Source organism: Chelonoidis abingdonii, chromosome 9 (genome assembly GCF_003597395.2).
Source record: "Chelonoidis abingdonii isolate Lonesome George chromosome 9, CheloAbing_2.0, whole genome shotgun sequence".
Classification (NCBI taxonomy): domain Eukaryota; kingdom Metazoa; phylum Chordata; order Testudines; family Testudinidae; genus Chelonoidis; species Chelonoidis abingdonii.
In genome coordinates, this window is record NC_133777.1 from 9,594,966 (window position 1) to 9,619,635 (window position 24,670).

General features: G+C 41.3%; 1 protein-coding gene across 2 annotated transcripts in view; it reads right to left on the reverse strand.

The window, feature by feature from the left end:
* Positions 1-24,670, reverse strand: part of SDK1 (sidekick cell adhesion molecule 1) — a 662,005-nt gene that overhangs the window by 94,193 nt on the left and 543,142 nt on the right. For both annotated transcript variants that reach the window (XM_075069178.1, XM_032767751.2), the window contains exons 23-28: positions 17,879-17,988; positions 14,860-15,010; positions 12,373-12,610; positions 6,332-6,447; positions 5,300-5,489; positions 832-930 (exon numbers count right to left, since the gene is read on the reverse strand). In XM_075069178.1, the coding sequence (XP_074925279.1) occupies positions 832-930; positions 5,300-5,489; positions 6,332-6,447; positions 12,373-12,610; positions 14,860-15,010; positions 17,879-17,988 (904 nt within the window). The remainder of the gene's footprint in view (positions 1-831; positions 931-5,299; positions 5,490-6,331; positions 6,448-12,372; positions 12,611-14,859; positions 15,011-17,878; positions 17,989-24,670) is intronic.

Here is a 24,670-nt window from a genome sequence, read left to right on the forward strand (position 1 = left end):
TCCTCATTTTTAAAATGGGAATTAGCATCCCTACCTACCTACCTACCTACCAGGGCCGGTGGGAGGATTATTAATATTAGTCCAGAGCTTTGAAGACAAAAGTGCTATTTACCTATTCAGTACTTTATTATTAGAGGTAGGAATGGATTAATATATTGTAAACATCTTCATACAGATCCCATTGTTTTTGTAAAAGTGACTGCTGGTTTGTGCATTGGAAAGCCATCTTGACAGGTCAGGGTAAAGAAAAGGTGATAAGATGTTTCACAGATTCTTGTAACTGAGTTAGCTACTACTATTGCTCTTGATAAAAAGGTAATTGTGAGTTAACTCTTTGTGACATGACAGATGGTATTCTCCAAAGAAAAGCAATAAAGCAAAACACAAGAACACATACAACTAAGAGCTTAGGTGGCCCTGGCATCACAAGAGGAAAAAAACAACTCTTCCCTTGCCACAGAGTAGTAGGCAACTCCCCAAATATTCATCCAAAAAGGATACAAAACAGGAAAATGAGAGACAATTTAAATATAGTGCCATGAGATGACATGTGCATCTGACTCTTGCAAATGTGTGCCTTCGGGATCAAAAGAGTGTTACATTAGTTATACAGACTCTCACTGACCCTTCCAAGCCCCAGCAAGAGGTACCACACTTCTCAGCTGACAGCAATGTAATATTTTAATTTGTTCATCTATGAATTGGCTTGGATGTGCTTTATAGTACTGAAAGTAAGAGGAAGAATAAGCACATATTCATAGTTCTCCTTCTGTTTTCTCTCCGCCTCTTCCTAACCATTGTGTTTGGAAATTTAAATGTTGCCTCTCTTACCCAGAATAATTCCATTGGGTTCCTCTGGTGGTTGCCACACAATTCGTACTGATGTCAGTCTCACTTCAGGGAACACCAGCCTCACAGGAGGTCCTGGGGCTGAAAAGAAGAACAGAAATCACAAAAGTGGATATTATGTACCAAAGGAACTGCTAGTTCCATGACAGCTGCTTGTTTAAACACTTCTCTGTCTGCTTTATACAGAAGTCAGGCCAAGCAGTATCTAACCAGAACTCCAGAGATGGCTGTGAGCTTATGATGCTGTACATGCACACACTGGTTTTATTATGAGGAATTCTGTGAAAGGCTGGGTGCCTCTAGCACCACAGAAGAGTAAATATAATACCGCAACCACACACCCTAGAATGCTTTGCTGCACCTATAATAGTGTGTAACAAGGAGGCTTTGACAAATGAGTTCTGGCCTGTGCGAGAATGATCTCCTAACAGCATTGCTGGGAATCCCTGTGAGCCAATCAGATTACACACTTCATCTAAGTCACTACATAGCTGATTATATTCTATGGTGCGAGGCACTGAGCTATCTTTACAGATAGAGAGAGAGAATGTGTCAGCTTAATCCCCTTCATGCCTGTTGAAATTGAATAATACTGTCTAACTCTGCAGGCAGCCCTAGCTTTGAACTCTCTTCTGATTTTACATATGCATTTTGTACGGGTGTCTAGGCTCGAGAACCTTTGTGAAGTCAGAAGCTCATTATAAGCACAGATGCCTGGCACCCAGGTTGTCCATCTCAGGTTCACAAGGTGAGTTTATGCAAATTCACAAATACGCAGGCTCTGAAATTCTCCGTAAGCACAAATCTCACCTGCACTCTCACTGATGATACTTTTAATTAAATCGAACTGAAAGAAGACACAACATGTTTACGTCAGGAGTTTGGAGATGGAAGAACAATTTGTGTCATTTGCCAACATATACTTTAGGAGGGAACTGCTATAATGAGCTTGTCTTTGACAAATAACCTTAAACGTTTCTCATTATATTTTGGTTTATGGAATTCAGTGAACGCACTGTCTCCCTGTAGAGTTTTGCTACAATAATCTGCACTCTGCCTCGTCTCTTAGAAAAAGGCTAAGTTACCACACAGCTAGTGTGTTAGGAGAATGACTAAAGCAATGATTGGGGGTAATTGCACTCTTTCTCTCTGCAAGGCACATCCTTAGTGCTTTGTTGGAGACTGCAGAAAACATTGTACTAAATCAGAAGTCTGAACATGTTCTCAGTCCAATGTAATTATTTCAATAAAGTTGCTCATGGAAATCAACAGTTATTTAATTTCTGTTGGGAGCTTTAGATCCGAAAGGATTTGGGATTTTTATTTTATTTATTATTATTAGGATGAATACAAAAAAAGAGTTTTCAACTGCCACGTTCTTTATACTTGCTTATACCCTACTGAAAATGCAGAGAAAATGGTCACCTTTAAGTGTTCGACATGTCTAAAGCTGAAAAATATTTTTACTGTTGATGTAAACTTCAGTGAAAATACACCAGGAATGCTCTGACCACACAGACAAGTTAAAATGGAAACAGGAAGTTGCTCTAGTCCTTTCAGCATGTCAAACTGCACAGAGGAATCTCTGAGCTCATAGGAAGCATTGGAGGGGATTACAAAGGGAAGCCTATATGGTCACTTTTCAAAGGTCAGTCTCTTATTGACCAGAACAAGCAGATGAATGATTGATAGACTTGTGGGTTGGGTTTAAACAGAAGGCTGCAACTTTATTAATTTTACCTTGTGGAGGGGCACTTCATTGCCTGCCCAGCTCTCATGTATGAGGCATTTAATTAATTTGTTCCAGTGAGGGTTCCAGGGCTCTTATCACAAACCAAAAAATAACTTGAGGTACATCCTTCCTCATCTACTCAGGCACTCAGTTCAGTTGTGAAACCTCTTCCCCCTGGTTCTCTGCATAAGCAGGGTGGCGTGACAGAGGTCACAAAGGCATGTGAAGGGAACCTCAGTACTCAAAGACTTCAAAGTTCTTCTGCTTCATGAGAACAAGGTGCAGCTGTACAATCCTGGAGGTCTTGCTGACCTCTGGAAGCTGGCTCTTCTCACCTTTACCCCACGACACCAGCTGCAAGTTATGACGAGTCAGCAATTTAAACAGTGTTATAAGTAGGGCTCCATGTCTGTCACAGAGGTTGAGGAAGTCACAGATTCTGTGACTTTCTGTGACTTCTGCAGCATCCAGCATGGCTGAGCCAGGGAAAAGAGTCGGGGGAGAGAAACTCAGCAGCCAGTCAACTGTCCCCATCCCCACTTACTCAGCCAATGGCTAAGCAGAGAACTGAAGGGAGGAAATCCTCTCCCTGCTGTGCATGCATTTGGACTTTTCTCATTCCCTGATGCCCAATCAAAGTACCTTCCCTGGTAAAGGCAGCACAAGCTGTTCTTTTGCAGAACATTCTTACTGGAACGCCAAACTCCATATCGCTTTCAGGCCCAGTCAGGGCTAGATTTTTATTAAAAGCAGCAGAGAATCCTGTGGCACCTTATAGACTAACAGACGTTTTGGAGCGTGAGCTTTCGTGGGTGAATACCCACTTCGTCAGACGCAGGTAGGAGAAATTCCAGGGCAGGTATATATATGCTAGCAAGCAAGCTAGAGATAACGCAGGTTAGTTCAACAGGAGGGTGAGGCCCTGTTCTAGCAGTAGAGGTGTGAAAACCAAGGGAGGAGAAACTGTTCTGTAATTGGCAAGCCATTCACAGTCTTTGTTTAGTCCAGAGCTGATTGTGTTCAAATTGCAGAGAGGAACTGAAGCTCAGCAGTTTCTCTTGAAGTCTGCGTCCTGAAGTTTTTTGCTGCAAGATGGCCACCTTAAGGTTGCTATAGTGTGGCCAGGGAGGTTGAAGTGCTCTCTACAGGTTTTGTTATTTGCCATTCCGATATCTGATTTGTTCCATTTATCCTTTTCCGTAGTGACTGTCCGTTTGGCCGATGTACATGACAGAGGGGCATTGCTGGCATATATGCGGTATATACATTGTGGGATGTGCAGGTGAATGAACCAGTGATGGTATGGCTGATCTGGTTAGGTCCTGTGATGTATCGCTGGTGTAATAATAGTGGCAAGTTGCATCGAGGTTTGTTGCATGGATGGTTCTGAGCTAGAGTTACTATGGTCGGTGTGCAGTTGCTGGTGAGAATACGTTTCAGGTTGGCAGTTGTCTGGGGCAAGGATTGGCCTGCACCCGACCGTGAAAGTGTAGGATCATTGTCCAGATGGGTTGTAGATCCCTGATGATGCATTGGAGGGTCTTAGCTGGGCGTATGTGATGGCAGTGGAGTCCTGTTGGTTTCTTCTTGGGTTTGTCTTGCAGTAGGAGGCTTCTGGGTACACGTTGGCTCTGTTGATCTGTTTCCTAATTTCCTCTAGCTCCGAACCAATCATGCAACAAACTCGATGCCAACTCTGCCCACATATCTACACCAGCGATACCATCACAGGACCTACCAGATCAGCCATACCATCACTGTGTTCATTCACCTGCAGCCCTCCACCAATGTAATATACGCCATCATCTCCAACTGCCCCTCTGTCATGTACATCGCCAAACTGGACAGTCACACGGAAAAGGATAAATGGACACAAATCAGATATCGGGAATGGCAATATACAAAAACTGTAGGAGAGCACTTCAACCCCCTGGCCACACTATAGCCAGACCTTAAGGTGGCTATCTTGCAGCAAAAAACTTCAGGACCAGACTTCAAAGAGAACTGCTGAGCTTCAGTTCCTCTGCAAATTGACACCATCAGCTCTGGACTAAACAAAGACTGTGAATGGCTTGCCAATTACAAACCAGTTTCTCCTCCTTGGTTTTCACACCTCTACTCGTAGAACAGGGCCTCACCCCTCCCTGATTGAACTAACCTTTTATCTCTGCTTGCTTGCTAGCATATATATAACCTGCCCTGGAAATTTCCACTCCTGCGTCTGACGAAGCGAGTGGGTATTCACCCCACGAAAGCTCACGCTCCAAAACGTCTGTTAGTCTATAAGGTGCCACAGGATTCTCTGCTGCTTTTACAGATCCAGACTAACACGGCTACCCCTCTGATACTAGATTTTTATTGTGTCCTATTACAGCATTTCTTGTTTTAGTGCTGAGATGGCAGTACTGTAGAAGTTCATAACTGGGCTGTCAAACTTCACTCCAGCCTGGAACTAGCTCTCTGAGGTTTGAATGAATGAGAAATGTAGTTTTCTGCTTTTGCCAATTAAGGGGGAAAATGTTTTCAGTTTTTGGGCCCAGAACCTCAGCTTGCCCCGAATGCTGTGCTAATTGACACTAGCCAAGGATCAGATTCTTTGTTTAAAATTGCAAGCAAATCTAGGCTATATTTTAAAGTTTGCATAATGAAAAAAGCTTTTATTTTAAAAAGAAATGCTAGAATGAATGGGAAGAACACTTGAGCGACCCATAAACTCACCATCATCCTTGGTTCTCTCTATGACTGGAGGGAAGTTAGGGACCCCATCTCCAATACGTGTGAATGCCAGCACCTGAATCTCATAAAGAACGTATTTCCTCAAGCTGGCCAGCAGGACACTCTGTGTGTGGTTACCTCTAACTATTTGGGTCTTTAGTTCAGAGTCCAAATCTTTTGCTTTAAACAGAATCTGCAAGAATAAAAACAACAGAAAAAGTATGGTTATCAATCAATATCCAAAAGGATTACAAGAAAGATTGTATGTATTTTGGGTTCTTCCTGGTCTTAAAATATAAAGCAACAGACTCAACTGGGCTTTTTTGCACAGAGCAAACAAGTAATCCCATAGACCTGAGCACTGGCTGTATATAACTCAGAAGGTAAGCCATGAACTGCTGGGAATGTGAGGGGAAATCAGTGATGCTGCATGCTTGAACCTGAGAGATTACGACTTCAGAAGACAGAAGGCATTGTTAGAAAGAACACAACTCTGCTGGATACTTTGCCCTCATCTCTGGTGACTGAATTGCAATGATCTGGGATGATGAGGTGAGTATGAGCAAGCCCGTTCTAGGATCTTGACTGATATCCCTTTCTGTGGTCTCCACTTCGAGTGGCAGGTGTAAATTCCAATTCAAGGAGACATACCCATGCTAGCTCTGATTGAGTTTGCATGCTTTAAAACAGAATGTAGATGTGCGATATGAGCAACAGGAGAAGCTAGCCGCCCCAAGTACCAACCCATCTGAGACACTAGGCATGAAGTTGGGGTACCTAGCCCACTCCTGCTGTTCACGTCACCGTGACAACACTCTATTTTTAGCATGCTAGCTTGACCAGAGCTAGTGTAGTTTATATCTCCAGCTCCAAGCGCAGACATATCCTAAACCAATCAGATCATCCTCCAAAGAAAGAGAATATTTCCTGACCCTTCTCAAAAGAGAAATGGGTAAATTAATATGCATCTGGTAGATAATAACTATCAAATGGAAAAACAGCCTAGCAAATTGTATTAAAACCTCGATTGTGTACCTTGTAGCCCAGAATAAGTCCATTTTGCTCTGGTTCAGGTACTGATATCCATGTCAGTAGGATCTGGGTGGAGCTTACTGCTTCAGCTGACACATTCTCAGGGGGAGCAGAAGGAACTGCAATCATATGGAATCATAGACAGACATTAGAGACCAGTCTTTCCTATTACGTCACCTACTTCATCACCCCTCCAGCTCAGGATTGTTCCCTACAGAACAATCTGTCTTCTGTCTTGTTTAGTTTAGTTTTCAGTCCGTTGCAAGACTTCTCCACAACCTAAAACAGATAAAAGTCCATTTTCTCTGATATTCACCCTATATTTCCCCCTCTTAAATCTCATCCTATTTTTCCTAGCTCTATCCCTCCTTCTACCCTAATTTCTCACTAAGTCTTCCTGCAGACCATGACATTTGTGAACAACCAAAGAGTTAAACTATGGACAGTCCATTGCTGGGTGCTCATTTGTTTTATTTTTATAAAATAATAATAAAGATGGAAATTGGGATTTAAACGCTTAGCATTCTATATACTTTGTAATAATTAGAGTCAAGTTACCATTGGACTAATGTAAATATCTTTCTCAATATCTCTGTCACATGTTTTATTTCCCTGTGTTGAAAGCCAGAGATCCTTATATATCAGGAATTTATCTGAAGGTGCAAATCTGTTCCAACAAGACGTTTTACATCTGTCCTGCTTCCTATGTTCTCTGAAAGGAAATTATAGCATCTTGTGTCGAATTGGGAATAATTTCAGCCTCTGGATTGAGCCCAGACCTCCTGATTCACTGAGGACTGCTCCAACCTCCAAGCCTTTTGATTAGGGTGTAATGTACAAAATGACAATGTTGTAAATCGATCACTGAGGAGCTTGGCTTGGATCAGCAGGGTATAAAAGAAAGATATGCCTATTTCATTTAAATTATAAAATGTGATTATCAGGCCTTATGAAACTAGAAATATGACTGGAACTAAATTACTGACTCCTCATTGACCTGAAAGCAGAGGGATTCTGCATCCTCTCACTACTTTACCTCTCCAGGCATCACAGAAGAACCACACACCCACAACTTTAACACCATGCAGTTATGCAATTAAATTTGGGAGGCTGCTTTTAAGGGTTCAACAAACAAGATTTTATTTTGTCCCTTTCATCTTTTTTTCTGTGCATTTCTAATGGGTGAAGGGCATAATCTTTTTAAAAGCATGATACACCTGTCAAGCATCAGAGAACACTCATTTGCCAAGGAAGAGAATGTTATACAGCACACGTGGAAAAGAAGACTTGAATAAGGTTTTGAGTGCATCATCAAGGAAGCGCAATGCCCCTGAAAAAGCCAGCACTCTCTTTGCAGTCCAAACTGAAAGCAGAAGAAAAGCTATTATGGAGGGCTAGCTCCGGAGGCTGCAAGCAGCAAGAACAGTATAATGAGTATGAGACAAGAATATATATTGGAAAAAAAATTCACCAATCCACATCCCGGTGCACTGAAGGTTAACCGCATATACAGTCATTTCTGAAACCATTTCCCTGTTACCAATTACCTAGGACATCAGAAACACAGCACCGTCACACGACAATGCAGCAGACTGAAATCAGATTTTTTTCCTCCTTCCTATGCTGAAGTGTTTTTTATCTTCTTCTAAATTTATGCCCCACAAGGATATAATTATGTTAAAGGAAAACAGATTGCCAGGAGCCATGAATGTCTTTGGATCTCTGCCATAACTTTATCTGTAGATCTTCACAAAGAGCTACTCCCACATGAATTACTTTGGTGGGAGAGGGAAAGGAACCAGAATAAGTGTAAAGGAAAGCAGCCCTTTTCCAGCTGCATTTATTCATATTTTCTCTGCTTTGAATTATTTCTTTTTACAAGAGAAGACTTTATTTTTATGAATAATCTTTTGCTTTTTCGTCAGCTGGCATAAGTTCTCCAGAGTTCACAGAAGGTTGCAGCTGAAGTTGTGCTCACAGTGCATGCATGCATCTTTAGGTTGTGTATATAATCACTTATTACTGCTAGCAGGAGTCTAACAATGCAGGAAATGGAGCTTTCTGAAGATTTGCTAGCCCAGCCTCTTGATGCTCTCTCTCACCTCTCAGTAATGGACAAGGCAAATATTTCCCCAAATATTACCTTAGGAATGTAAGCACAATACCTAAATGGCAAATCTTTCTACATGTCAAGTGCTTACCAAACCTTTAGTTTGTGTCTGTTCTGGCACTCCACTGCAAATCTTTTTTTGATGGTCATGTTTCTATTCCAAAGGGGAATCAGATTCAAGATGATCATTAGACAGGGGATGTGAATATGTGTGTTTATGTATTGTGTTTAGTGATAAGGTGATTGAATTTATGGTTGTTTTTCACCGGGTGCCACAAACAGAAAACAATGCTGAAAAGTCTCAAAAGTATAAAGTGAAAGACACAAAAAGTTGAAGCTAAATGTTGAGACAATCTACTGTTCTCCATGAGGTAGTTAGAAGTAATACCAATTGCATGGGGTACTTTGCGTGATTAGACATGGGAAACTACAGAGAATCTACTGGTATTTTTCACTGGACCTTAGCAGAAGCTCATGGTTTTGCAGCTACGTTCACCATCACCATAGCTCATTCTGTCCATTATACCTGGAGTACCTCACTGTGGTGGAACCATACATCCCTGCCCTGTCTCATACTGTAAATGCAACAAAGGTTAATAGTTCATCCCTTTATCTGTGTCAGTGACAATCCTTACAATCCATTGGTCTCTATTTTGGATTTTTCCAGGAAAGTTCAACTGTCTTAAAAGATGCCACACCATGGAGTGGTCCACTGGTTCCTTGTATTAGCTCACTTAAGTTAACTGAACCAGTCACATTTTGAAAGTAAAAATAAAGCTGATAATTTGTACATCTTATGTTAGTTAGAGATGATGCTTCAGACCTATGGCTATGGTAAAAATAATAGTGTTGCACCATAAAACCCTTTGTCTATAAAGTGAGTTAGACATTATAGGCCAGATCCTCAGCCAGTGTAAATTGATATAGCTCCATCAGCTACAATGGAGCAATGCTTCTTTACACCAGCTGAGGATTTCGCCCTATTTCTGCAGTAAAGCAATGCTTTATCTCAGCATCTTAACTGCTTCATGAAGGTCAATGTCTGAAACACTAAGAGCTTGATCCTCCCACAGACACGTGACTGTGCTTGTGTAACAGCTGATTTTGTAAGACAAGTGGCTATGCACATCCATGTAATCAGGAAGCACTATAAGCCCACAAATACTAGGGCAATAGATTGGTGCATTTGAGATGAATTATATGAACACATGAGGTTATGGATCAAGAAAGAAACATTTGAATCAAGGTTGCGTGAACACTATCAAGGTCTAGTTAGCATTTCTGTAGTTGAAATATGTAATCCTGAAAACCAATTCCCATCACAATGAGTGGAAACAGTTTGTAAATTGTCATTCTATGATTATATTACACAGTGAAATTAACTGAATTATTTAAGTTCATTTTGGATGAAAACATTTTGGATCAATAAAATCTTTCTTTTTTGAAGCCCAAATTCATCTCTCTCCCCTCTTCAACAACCTTTCATTGTATCCAGGATGTGGATCTTCCCTTCATGTTCATCCTTCCTGCTGTCTACCCTTAAGCCATCCCCCAACCTATCCCAGTACTGCTTCTCCATGCTCAGCCTGTTTGGTTGCCTCTAGCCTTCTTTGTAATGAAATGCATTAAGACAGATAGCTGCCGTGATATGTAACTTATTGTTAGAATGTGTGCTCAGCTAACAGTGACATAATCACACATCTTAGAATAAACAGTCATCCAGATGCAATTTTTCTTTTTAATAAAGATCATGGACACATCCAGCTGCACTGACCTATAGGATAACAAGAGCGAGTTTAGTGCCTGAACTCACTTGTCAGGCTGCCACCTTGGGCTGGAAAGCAACAAAGAGTCCCGTTGCACCTTATAGACTAGCAGACGTATTGGAGTATGAGCTTTCATGGCTGAATACTCACTTCGTCAGAGGCATGCAGTGGAAATTTCCAGAGGCAGGTATAAATATGCAGGCAAGAATCAGTCTAGAGATAATGAGGTAAGTTCAATCAGGGAGGATGAGGCCCTCTTCTAGCACCTCAACTGCTACCCCTCTGATACTTGACACCCTGGGCTAGTGATTAGAGCTCTGCACGGGCAGTTGAGAAATAGAGGTTCCAATCTTGGCTCTGCCCCTGTGTGGCTTTGGATGAGTCAACTTTGGCATGACTGTCAAGAGCGCTGAGCACCCAGTTAAAATCAACCTATGTCTCCCAATCTGTAATATAGCATAACAATTCTTACCCACTTTCTACCAGCCTCACAGGAGTGTTGGGAGAATTTTTGTAAGGCATTGTGAGCATATACACCTCTGTATAAAGTATTACTATTATGCTCACTCCCTGAAAGAAGTGGCTGATGGGACTTGTGTTTGCCTTGAATGACCGCCCTGCCTCCCCCTGCGCCCCTCCCCGGCTTTAGGTGTACCCTACCCACACTTTAGCCCAGCCATGCCCATGAATACAAGGCCTGTCAGGTTAATTTCAGCCTTGATGAAGTTTTTGTTTTCAACACAGCAAATTGCTCCAGTAACATTTGTTTTCTTGTTCCACTTAATCTGAAAAGATGCAGCCTAATGTATGATCCTTAACTGTGCACCAAGATGCTTTATTCTAACAGATACAGACACCAAAGAAAAAACAACCAACAGACAAACAAACTAGTCCTTATGGCCAAAATCAGTGCTCAGCATCATTTTGATTCCAGTTTTCATTCTTTCCCCTCTAGAATCTCTTGCCAAATTAAATATTTTTTTTTCATACTGGGAGAGAAAATGCTGACATAGACACATGGAACTTTCGATCTTTAATGGCTGATCTGGACCACTATTATCCCAAGGTTTTATGAAATCACTTAAACTCAGTATCTGTTATTTTTCAGAGGAATTGTTTGAACAGCAATAGAGAAAAGAGGAAATGCAATTATCTCCTTATAATGATACGGAGGTCTTCAAAACTATTCTATGCTGGGTCATGCTATCTCAAAGTCCATTGCAAACATGTCTTGTTTAAAATACCTCTAGCAATAATATTCCAGTTACTAGGAAAAACCCAACACTTTAACAGGAAGGGGCTCAAAGATTTTGTTTAGCCTTTTACCTTTAGTTAGTTCAAAGATTAGTTGCCTGAACCAGTAGACCAAACCATGCAAGGTGCCGAGCACCTGTTGCTTCCATTGGTAGTTTTGACATATTGTCTATATTTACATATATGCAGATATGCATACACACACAGCATGTACGGTATTAAGTTTCAGAGCACTCGAGTTTAAATGATTTTGAAGAAAAATAAACATGAGCCTTGCTTAAATACAGGTCACATGCAACAGTAATTCACTTTTGCTATTGAATATTTTATCCAAGTAGGGTCACTCCATCTAATTATTCACCTGCAGTAAAATCAAATTACATCAGAGGCATGCAAGCTGAGTCTGAGAAAGAAGCTCTGTTTGAAGTTCCCTAGCTAACAGCTTTGCAAGATCTAGCTTCTTCTGTTGCTACAGAGTTACCAGTTATTTACTGCTGCCTTGAAATTGTAGAGACTGCTTTCTTCTGGCAACTGGAAGTCTCTACACTAGTATAATATCTGCATACTCAGAACAGGTGGACAGAACAATTTCTACGTGCTTGTTAGCATGTGCATATGTGGGTTATATTTATGCAGATCTACAGGCACAATTTCGGAAGTTGGCACTGATAGCTCAGATCATTAGTTTCCTCTTTGGTCACTATCTACTCCATTTAAAATCTTTCCCCACAAGCTGCCTGGCTAGCAAATGTGTCTTTTTTTTTTTTTTTTTTTTTTTTACCACCAACAGATCCATAGATTGCACTTTTAGGTTTAGTAGATCTGCAAGAAAGAGAGGTTGAGGGAAAGGGCTGAACATACTGAAATGCACTGAGCCCACTCTTCACAGAAGCACATATACTCCTGTTACTTACCAGACTCCCGTGTGCAACTTCTCACCACTTCACTCCATGGTCCTGCACCGATGGCATTGAAGGCCTGAATCTGCAGTTCATATTCTACCCACTCCTCCAGATCCTCAACAGTATATTCCCTCTCCAGCCGGTCACTGATAATCTTCATGAGCACTGGAGACTGCAGATCCACACGCCACAATTTTATCCTGTAACCCACCGACTCTGGGTTGCCATTATACTGAGCATCTGGGAGAGGCTGGCCATTAATAATAAGAGGAGCACAAAATTATTGCACAGAATGGGTAGACTATGCTTTTCAAATCATACGTCATTGCCTTTTGTACTCATATACTTAATAAATACTGCAAGAAGGTGAGAGAATTTGGAGGGGGTGAGAGGTTGAGGGTTTATTATACATTTTGTTTACCTTTGTTCACCAGTTATATATATATTTTTATTTTGCATGTAATATTTTTAATTTTTTTTCTATGCCACCCTACCTAAATATTTTACAGCAAACAACACCTCTTTCTGCCCCTCCCACACCTACATACACCCCTCGCTCCATATATTGCAAAACCATGGGATAAATTGTGGAAACTAGTGATAAATTGCAGAGCCATGTGATAAATTTATCATGCACATCAGACTGCTTCACTGGTCCTCTGCCTATTAATCCATCTAACTAGGATTTATTCTAACATTCCAACTCCCTGAGCAGCATCAGACACTTAAAAGAAAAATTAACCTGCCCCAGAAATTTCATCACCTGCTCCACCCGAGTGTGGATTTCCCCCCCTTAAAACTACATCTGTATGAGCCCAAGTATGAGCAAGATTCAACACTGCTTCAGTAACAGGTTTTGTTGTATATTAACATTTCATAGCTTTAAAGTATTCTATCCTGAGGTCCAGTAGGACTAGAAATGTAAACTTCATTCAGTTGGAAAGAAGTTCCCAAAGGGTCACAAACTCACTCATCGGCCTTGAAGGGCAGCGATATCACACTTCAAAATGCTGACATTATGCTGTGTAGAAAAGCTAAACTGGGTCATTTTCAGATGTGTTTTGTGGCTCCCTCTGACCTCTACACTGTTGGTCTCGTGGTAAATACGATGTCTTGCTTTACAGGTTTTAAAAATCCCGTAAAATGCTCTTGAATGAACCAGAGTACAGACCACAGATATAAAGGTGTGATATGCTATTAAAGTGTGACTGCAGGGGTTAGGGATGAGCATGTTACTCATATGTGAAGCCACGAGTGAGTTATGCAGCTCATTGACTAAATTAACTGTACTAGCTTTTCTATACATACTAATGTCCCATTTATAAGTCTGACGTCTCAGCCCTTCAAGTTCTAGACAAGTTCTGGGTGCCACTTGAAAGCTGTAATCTCGCCTTTCCAACGAACTACTGCTCCTATCTAGTCACATTTGTGGGGGAGGGGGGAGCTGCAGCAGGAGGAACTGTTTTGGGGTCAGATTTATAATGCAGAAAGTAGACTATTTGAAGGGAGCTAGAATATTAGAGTAAATCCCAGTGAGATATTTTCATGGGCAACTGAGGAAGTCAAAGGTGCATGATAAATTAATTTGTGAATGGCTCTGCAATTAATCATCTGGCTCCACAATTTCTCACATAGCTCTGCAATCGATCACCTGGATACAGTTTCCACCTAAGTGGTGTGTGGGTATATATGGAAATACTCTGCTCTCAGTTACACTGGCATAAAACCAGAGTAACTCTCTAAATATAAAGGGCGTTACTCTAGATATATACCCAGTGTAACGCAGAAGCAGGATTTAACTTACTACAATTTTAGTTCATTAACAATTTATCATTACAACATACTTCTGTTTTTTTCCTATGGACAACCCCTTTCACCTTCTCTTCACCATCATGTGATCAACCTTTTTCTTTTTGTTAAATGATCTCAAAGGGCCCGCTCCCCACTAGGGTGATCAGATGTCCCAATTTTATAGGGACAGTCTCTATTTTGGGGTCTTTTTCTTATATATAGGCTCCTATTATCCCCTCCCCCTCCCCCTGATTTTTCACATTTGCTGTCTGGTCACCCTATTCCCAACCTAGCTAACATCTTTTCTTATCAGTATCTGCAAGATGATCATATTTTAGTGATCAGAACTCAATAAAGAACTCTGCGGAAAGAAGCAGCAAATTAGCTCAAGTATTCACATTGCCTGTATGTGCCGACTGAAGCTGAGGACATGGAGAACCTCAAAAGCTAAGGCACTAACATCTCTGGCCTTTTACACAAGGCATATATTTCCTTTGTAAGCGAGGGCAGTGGGGAATTGAGGTGATTAGTAAAGCACTTAGATAAATCTCAGATTTCAGACAATTTGGGAAAGGGGATATTTTTGCTGTTGCTCTTTGGGTCAAATGCACGAAAAACTAATTCATGAATTTTGGACACATTCTCTGGGGAAACTGACACCTCAAATGTTGACATCTCCCCCAGACTCTCCAATTTACATTAACTCACCATCCATCGGATCCATAAGCTAGTCTCACTGGCACTGCGTACAGTAACGCTCCCTGGTGCAACATCTGGTGGTGCCTGCAGTGTCTGGATGAGACGAGATGGTTGGCTGAGTGGGCTTTGGCCGACAATGTTCACCTGTCTCATCCGGAATCTAAAGCATAAAGAAAGCATAATGCAAACATATTCCAAAGCAAAGCTAACCTGAAAACTGAACAAATGCTATTTCTTGCCCAGGACTACACCAATATGAAAGAAAACCAGGCTGTCATCAATCTGAGACATAAATGCCATTGCTCATGAATACCCATTAAATTCATCGCCTTGTCCACTACTGCAATAATGGCAAGATCCTCAAAATTAAACTAATTTAGTGTCTATTAGAAACAGATGGGCAACATAAGGAGATTATGGTAATTATACCAAATTTGAGGAGATTATGCCAGCATTAACTGATTTTCCCTTGAGATGCCTTTGTGTTACATTCAGAAAGGGTGTTACAAATATCAGTATCTGGATATCATAGTGTCCTTACAAATATCAGAAATGCATCAGTTATATTTCCCTTCAATGGTCAGTTCAATGAGGGCTGATCTATCACTGTGGACTGCCTTGTCTCCTTTCCTATACAAGAATGATTAAGTTATTTAATATGGATACACAGCTTAAAAGCCATCCTGTTTCCTCCAAATGATCTCTTCTACAGCAGGAGTCCCTATAAGGGCATGAAACCCTTTTTCAACTTCATAAGGAATCACAAAAAAGTTTAGACTTGCTGTAGGCTTCAGATACCCACAGGTGACATAAACACAGGAGGGTCTTGCAGTTCCAAATATTTGAGGCTAGCTTGTAGCTGTTCAATTTGTTTATATTAAACAGTGGAAATCTGGCTCTAATGATTGGACTTAGATAAGGGTTGAGCTAGACAATGTAGCACCATTTATCTATTTGCTTTGGTCACTTTAGGAAGTGCATTAAAGGCAATTCATCAAACAAACATCATCCTTAATTTCACATTCAAACATTGGCAAAGAGTGTAGGAAAGAAGCTCAATTGATGAAGACTGTCTAACTGATAATTAGCACTCATGATTTGTCTCTTCAGCATGCTGTAACTAGAGCTGGCAGGATGATCACTCTGTTTTGCACTCAATTTTTGAGGTTTTGAAATTTGCAAATTTTTTCATGAAAACAGAATTGTGTTGAAATGTCAGAGAGAGACAGAGATCGTGAGCATGTAGATAGCCTGGCAGTGGGGCACTGGCCAAGGATGTGGGAGACCCAGATTTAAATCCCTACTCTGTCTGAGTCAAAGCAGAGGTTTTTTTTATCCCAGACCACTCTGATTCAGGCAAGGCAGGGACTTAAATCTAAGTCTTCCACATCCGGGCCAGGATCCTAACCACCAGGCTAAGGAGTGCAAGAGGGTCCCACCCTACGCAGCTCTAGCACTCTCCTGACCATTGATAACCTCAAGGATCTGGTGACAGCTGGGAAATTCATCTCTTTCAATGATCCTATGAAGAGAGATGAGTGAATATTTACTTTGCAGGCAATCTGGGGAAAAAATGGTTTGGGGCCAAACTGAAAATGATGTTCTTTGAAATTTTTCAGCAAATTGAAAAGCTTGAGTTGAACCTCCATGAAACATTTTGGCAATGTTGAAAAGTCTTAGCCCTGAAAGTTTCTGTTTCGCTTTTCAGGAATTTCGACGAAAGGAAAGGAGGACAAGATTCACAGAGGAGGTGGTTGTGGTACTGCTACATCCCTTATTAACTTTAGCCTTCAACTGGGATGGGAGAAACCTGGGCTCAGTCCCCCTCTCTACCTAACATAGGGATAGGAATGGAACGTGGATATCCCCCATTCCCAGAGAGGGGCCTACCCACTGGGCATGGGGATATTCTGGTAGGAGGCTCTCTCAGTCTCTCCTTTTGAAGCTGCCTCTTTTATATAAACAATTAAAGAGTCACTGGAGCAGGGATATGAACTTGTGCCTCCCACATCCTACATGAGTGCCTTAACTACCAGGCTATGGAATTCTTTTCACTCTTTTTCTTTGGCCCAACGACTATCCACTGTCATCATGAAAGACTACAAAGACATCCCGATAATACATTTTTTTCCCTAAAATTGCCTTATTAGAAATCACCCACATCTGGAAATAGCTTTTAGAAATTCTTTGCAGGTGAGTATGTAACAGATACAACTGAGTGGCAATATGCTCTTTTGGGGAGGAAGAGTCCAATATGCTCTGGTAGTTTTTTACTAAAATTAAGAACATTAGTGTACAGGTACTGAACTAGTTACAAACAAGGTGAAGTTCTTACCATATGTATCTTATTGCTTGGCAATTCACAGTATCATGTGACCCAAGTGACAGGCCTTTCAGTGGTGTGAAAGTAGACAGTGTCTGTAGCAAACTGCTTTGCCCTGGCTGCCAGAAGTCCCTGATTACTAAGTCTTTCATTAGAGCACTATTTAATATAGGCATTTTCCATTAGGATTGGGGATCCCCATTCTCAGACCTTGTTTATACTAGAAAACTGCACCAGTTTAATTAAATTGGATGCACTAAAACTGATTTAAACTATATATATATATTGATTTATCTTAATTTGGTGAATTCCTGTAAGCAAACCTTTAAACTATAGAAGCATCTTTAAACTGATGTTAGTGTGTAGATAGGAGATTGTGACAGTTTAACTAGACCAATTTGTAATCAGTTTTAGTTAAACTAGTGCATCCTTTCTGTATAGACAAGGCCTCAGCATCTTGATCTAAGAAGTTACTCAGTAGCCCCATTTAGTTGGTCTATTTCCCTTTGCATTATGATTAGTTATTTTACTATGCATAGGTTAAAATATAAATGCGCTAAACACGTTGTATACTATTATGGGGTGTGAACTTTTGCCTTTCATTCATTTTGCAAACTACAGTCAGCTGCTTATGAATAGAAAAGCTTCTCCATGCTACGGTTTTCTAGGATGTTGACATCACATTTAATTACCAGCTCTTCTCACCTGTAATGAGTGTATGGAATGAGGTTTGGTATCTCCAGCATCTGGGCATCAGGTTCACTCTCCACCTCATATAGACTCACCCACTCCTCCTCCTCTCCTAGAACACCAACCTATAGTTGAGAAGTGCAGGAACAAATATTAACCAGATAACACAATGTCCACACTGGTAACGTGTAATTGCTGCCATGGAAGGGCGGATACCTTTAAATCAAGAGTAACTAGCTAACATTTGTTTTATGTGCTGTGGCACTCAACAATGGCAAATATGAAACAGTGGCACTTCCAGCCTGCCTTAGTTGATTCACTGGTGAGGCCTATTGCAAAGACACATTATAACAATCCAGAGTAAAGAGGGCTAAAGCCATGTTTGATTCATCTGCATGTTAGTCTCTAGAAGGCAAAAGTGCTGGCTAGTGTTATAACAAAAATGAAGAGCTGACTTCATCAGAATAAGTTTCAGTAACTGATGCAGATTAACCAGGTCTGAATGGAGGCAAAGCAAGGGTCCCTCAGTAATGAAGACAGAGAACAAAAGAAGACAAAGAACAAAGGAGCTTTGTGCTGTGCTGAGACCACGCTCCTCTATACGCTGCGCTCTGTATTAATTAACCACTGTCTGTGGCCAAGAGTCAGCTCGGCACAGCCCCTCAGCTAGCGTACTGCTAACAGGGGCAGAACAGTCATGGGAATTTAAAGCATTACATTCCACACGCCATCTCCAGGTTAAAACTGAAGTAGGAACAGTCAGGACTTAAAAGAGAGACTCCAATAGATAAGAAGGGAGACAGGGTCTTTCACTGGGTATCAGAAGCTGACAGTAACAGTAGGCTGAAGACTGGGCCAGGCCTGATAGAACAGTAACAAGGATCTTGGGAGGGAGCTGGAAAAGAGAGTGAGGTGGATGAGTTATTAGCTTGGTGACTCAGGAGTGCAGCAGAAAGGGTCTCAGATAGAGCCCTCAAATATAATCTTACACCCGCTAACACCACACTGTATCTCTGTATTCCACTTACCCTTCTGTGCCTCTTTAAATGAGGGAAGTGAGCACTCTTGTGGTTTATCTTTATGGCAACAGACTCTGGACAGCTACTGTGTACTAGTGTACATTGTCTATCATGTGGCCCCATCACTGTAGTATCTAGCACTGCTAACTATTTAAAACAGAAATAAATTTCTATCTCATTCTCTCTTTCTTCCTATAGGAGAAGTAGCTTGATTAATTTAAAGATTTTTTGTTTGTTTGGGTATGAGTTGGTGTGTTGTGTGTCTATGATCTTGTGCATGGAGAAATTGAGAGAAAATTAAACTGAAGAAATGAGTTTTTGCACTTGTTCAGAAAATGGTTGGTTTTGTCATCATTCTGGCAGACAACAGCTTTCATGGAGAGTCATGGTCACGGATGGAGAGGAGGTCTCTCAGATACCTAGGGCCAGTCCCAAGGATGTCAATGATAACTTCACAGAAAAGAACTAGAAACTTCTTACAGAAAAAATAAAGTCTGAGAAATTTTGAATACTCTGTGCGAAGATCCCAATTCTTTATATTACAGAGATTTTTGCAACGTACCAGGGCACAGAAGCATAGAGAAGGCATCGGAAGTCATATCTCCACTCTGAAAATGAGCAGCCCCAGTCTGAGCCCAAGGAATAAATATCTGATAAAAAGATAAGTTTTCTTTAACAACTCCAAATGGGGAGGGTGCTGAATGTTTAGGACAAAAGCAGAGAATACTTTCTATAAGGCGTTTTTGATTAATTTTGTAGGAAATCTTTGGCAAATGGTTATTTTTGCAAGGCTCCTGGCTCTTAATGATATCACCTCAAAGTGCCGCAGTAAGTATGTAGTAACAATCCACAACGTTTCAATGACAGCAAAATTTCTTTTTCTGTCTCCTGCAGTGATTTAGATTCTGTTTTTTTTAAATCTTAAGAACCATAATAGCCCTTTGGAATATTTATTGCACAGCAAAGCACACCACAGGTTTCAATCCATATGCAGCAGCAGGCAGGTCATTAATACACATTAAGGACAACATGGTTCAACCACAGAGGCCCATGAGACTTTGTAAACAATTGACACTGATTCAAGCTTGAGAGGTGTCCAATTCCCTGCCTGTATTGCAGGTATGCATTTACCAGCTGGCTGTGAAACTGGAGACATTAAGGATCTTTCACTGATTGGATAACAGTGATGGTTCTGTGTGTTTAAGATCTTGGCAAGACTCAAAGGATGTCCCAAGTGAGACCCCACATCAGAACAAAGCTTTCTCTATCAGACAAGGATGACTGGTGCAGTCTCTGAGAAAAGGCAGGTTTTTTTTAAATCTTAAGAACCATAATAGCCCTTTGGACCCAGGACCAGTCTGGCACATTGGAAGTTTCCTCACTCGAAAGCTAGCTGGGTAACAGGTGGCATATTACCTGCTTCAGGGCCTTGGAGGCTATGGGCAGAATGGCTTTACAGACAGTAATTATTAACCTTGTTTAGACCTGTACACTGGTGAAAGATAAAAACAGGGAGGGGGATGAAAGCAGGAGTAGTAGAAGCAAACAACTGCAGGAGATGCTCAGGTCTCTCAGTAGAACTTTGAAGAAAAACAGAATACAGACTCAGAGAACTCCTTTTGTGGAAACCTGCCAACATCCCACCCATCTTCCAGTATCCTGGTACCAGCAGGAGGGCAACTTTTACATACAGGGCCTCAGCCTACCTCCACCGAAGTTAACAGTAGGACTCTGAGTGCACTTCCCCTGTATAAGAGCCAAATGAAGACAACTGGAGGGTGTTGTGGATGACTCGACAGACAAATACTGTTGTAGGCCAATGCTAATTAGGTAAGAATTTATAAATTTAGCAGTAATGTTAGGAATCAGGCTTACAACAGACTGTGTAAAGGTGGGCTTTTGTTTTAACTGTTTTGATGTCTCATACACAGAGATGCAGAACTTTTTCGGTGATTCATCCTGATTCATGGTTCTAGGACCAACCCTGTACAAAGATGCAGTTATTTTTGCTAAATCATTCTGGTGTCAGTTTAGAAGTGTCCTATTATCTTCAAACAAAGGAGTATAAAAGGAGCTTTCTCCAGTAGAGAGAACAGGGCAGGGACAGAGGGGTCCTTTAGGGAAAACAATTCTTGAGGAACAGGAGGAAGTTTAGGTTAAGGCTTATGTTTTGTTGTTGTTGTTCTAGATAACAATAAAAGCAACTCTAGGAAAGGATTAAGTCTGGAAAAGACCCACACAGATACACGTGTGTACTGCGGTAGAAGCAGCATGGGAATGCCCCCTGCTTATAATGCCCTTTGCAGACCTTTCGGTTGCTATCTGAATGTAAACTCTTCAGTGCAGGGGACTGTCATGTAGTTTGCCTCTGAACAGTGCCCACCACAACAGGTCCACAATCCTGACTGGGGCTTGCGGGTGCTACAGCATTACAAACATAATAATGCCCCTCAACTCATTCCTTTTAAGCCACTAAACATCAGCCATCACATAACGATAGCTATTGTTCATTTCCAACATGGCTGCATTTTGACTGATGCCCTAAGTGCTTAAGGCTCCATTCTGCTGCCAAACTCTTCAGCCATCCAGTCCCTTTGCCAAGGGAATTATCACGGAGAGGGTAATGCTTTTAGAAACCAGACAATATAGAACAGTACCAGATTTATAATTCCAACCAATCATCGTTCAATATTGGAGTGAAAAATCAGAGGGGTTCACCTCTTCACTTTTACAAGAAATGCTAATACAAAGAGTGGAAATGGTTCCAAACCTGGGAATGGTTATCAAGTACTAGCCGCTGTAAATGGAACATGTTTCCATGGGTATATCTACACTGAAATTAAAACCCAACGGCTGGCCTGTACCAGCTGGATTGTGCTTGTGGGACTCAGGCTAAAGGGCTGTTTAATTGCTTTCTAGACATTCAGGCTCAGACCCTGCGAGGTAGGACAGTCCCCAAGCTCAGGCTGCAGCCCAAGCCCAAACATCTGAACTGCAATTAAACAGCCCCTTAGCCAGAGCCTGAGTCAGCAAGCACAGGCCACCCATGGGTGTCTGTCTGTAGTGTAGACATACTGTATATGTTCTAGAGGCAACTTGTGTTCAGCTATAGTTCATGGTATGTCAGTTTTCATTGTAGAGGTTTATAAACAGGCATTTGAAGTCACTTTGGGAGGAAATTTGGTACAGAGGTTGTCAGTCCAGATGCAATATTTTCCTTACAAAAGAATACTTAAAAGTGATTCAGCCATTTTTTATTTAAAGATTGGCAAAGGTATAAAACTGTCAGAGTTCCAGACACTTTATTTACCAAGCTCTAAAGTGAAAATGACCTCAAGAGAAGTACCTTATACAATGGATGAATCTGAATAGCTCCATTGACACTGAGGCTTTGATTTAATCCGTGAAATAAGAGTAATTCTCAGTTAATGTTATCACTTCATTCTTAACTCACTGAGGTTATGGCTCCATATTGTAGTAGCACTTAAATATTTTCCTGGGTTGAAAATCTGTTTTCCGGTTCTGACAGTATTCTCTATTATATGTTCAGGAAATCTCTCTCAGATCAGCAGAAATACTTTGTGTGTGCTTTCTCTCGTTCAGCACGTACTCCCCCAGTTCTGAGACCTTGTGGTTGTCTCGTATAGCCTCCTATTGCTTAAGTGTGGCACAGCCAGTGCTTCCTGCCTTGGTTTCCTTCCTTGAGGTAGGTCTTCTTAGCCTTCCACATATCGGTCAGTTACGAGATGTAGCTTGGCCCTCCAGCCAAGTCACAAACAAATGTAACTCCTTCTGGGGTAAGAAAAGGTCCAACAAACAAAAAGGTTCTTCCGCCCTGGTGGGCTTTTCTTCAGCTTGACCTACGAGCCCCTATTCCTCTGGGCTACCTTTCTACCCTTTCCCTGCTCCAGTATAGAACATTCAGCCTTCCAGGCTAGTTCACCTGAAGTACCGTTCTCAGCCCCTGTTGAGCTTTTGCATCCTTCCCTGCTCCACAATAGAGCACTGGCCCCCAGGCTGGTTCCTCTGGAGTACCCAACTTTCTGCAGATCCTGGCTCAGGGCTTCGGCAGGAGTGATTCCTCCCTAACTGAGCTCTTTCAGCTCTTTTATGAGGACCAGCTGTTCATTAGCCTATCACCTGACCCCCTTAGTCCCCATCCCCTCAGCCAGGGAAGCAGCTAATTATTTATGACTGGGGGAGGGGGACTAGCCCCTTCTCCCCTTGAAGGGGACAGTTACACCATGACATCCTGCCATACCTAATCCCAGTGGGACTTCATACTTTATCACAAGTCTTCTACTCACTTTGCAACAGCATTATTGATACCCATGGTGAATCAAACTTGGCAGCTGTTAACGTAATAATAATCTACTGAACTTTTCATGGGATGGGCAAAACACCCAGCAAGACACTCACGCTGTGGTGTCATTTACACATGACTCCTGTCAGAGTCCCAGGAAATTCAGCAAGAGAGAAGCAGGACGAAACTAGGCTGCAGGATGGAGAGAATCCAAATGTGAAACAATGAGGAACAACAGCCAGGATCTAAAACATATTTTTCGTGGGGAACTGCCCCCCGAAAATCAGTAGCACACATACCCTTTATATTAGGCACTGAATGTATCTTGGAGTACATGGCGGTGTGTGGCAATATGAAGGATTTATTGACACGAGTTTGCGATGATCACATTACTCATCAGTGGCAAAGCCACAAGTCAGTTATTCCAAACAGATGTTAATAAAGCCTTCATCCCCATACCACACTCTTCTCTACTTTGCCAATGCTGGTTGTTTCACAAAAAAACAATTTTGAGAATGTTTTTAAATGGTCTTTTGACTATTTTTTGTACTTCTGGTCTGGAAATCCAGTTTGCTTCAGTACTATAGGTTTAACTGTACAAAATAAGAGAGAGGAAAACTACTGCTAATAAATTTTAATAAACCTCTTAAGAAATATGCCATGTCGATTTACTATAAATTAGGGTGATGAGATTTAAAGGTTTGATATCGCAATACCAGCGAAAGTTAGAATTAAAGGTCCCGGTTCTCCTTTCATTTTCCTTGGTGCAAACCAGGAGTAATTCCATTGACCTCAGTGGAGATACACCAGTGGACAAGAGGAGGGAATCAGCATACTACTTGCAAGCTGGGATTCCAAGCTCCCCAATGTTATGAAACAAGTGTTTTTAGCTTAAAGAGTTTTGCAGTATTAGACATTAAAAAGGTCACTCATCCAAAAATCAAATATAATATGTCCTGCACCTGCTCCTACCTGATTCAGCCTCCTACCACATATGGGAAGAAAGAAGGAAATATTTTTGTGGCAGGGTGTTGTTATATATACACAAACAAGTAGGGCTGTCAAATGATTTAAAAAATAATCACAATTGATCATGAGATAAAAACAGTTGCAATTAATCATAGTTTTAATCATACCGTTAATAGAATACCAATTTAAATTTATTGTAATTTTTGGATGTTTTCTACATTTTCAAATATATTGATGTAACCCTTCTGCCCCTCTGAGTTGGCAGCAACAAGGGCCGGGTTCAGTATCCAGGGGTTCCCTTCTGCCCCTCTGAGTTGGCAGCAACAAGGGCCGGGTTCAGTATCCAGGGGTTCCGTTTCAGTAACACAATGCATAACCGGCTTGAGCCCCCACCCAGTGACCTGGGACACTTACATACCACACCTCCCGGGCACCTCTAGGAGGCAATACTTCCCCTCTCGCAAGCACGGAGTCTGAGTGTAGCAAAATCTTTTTAATAAAGGAAGGAATCAATGC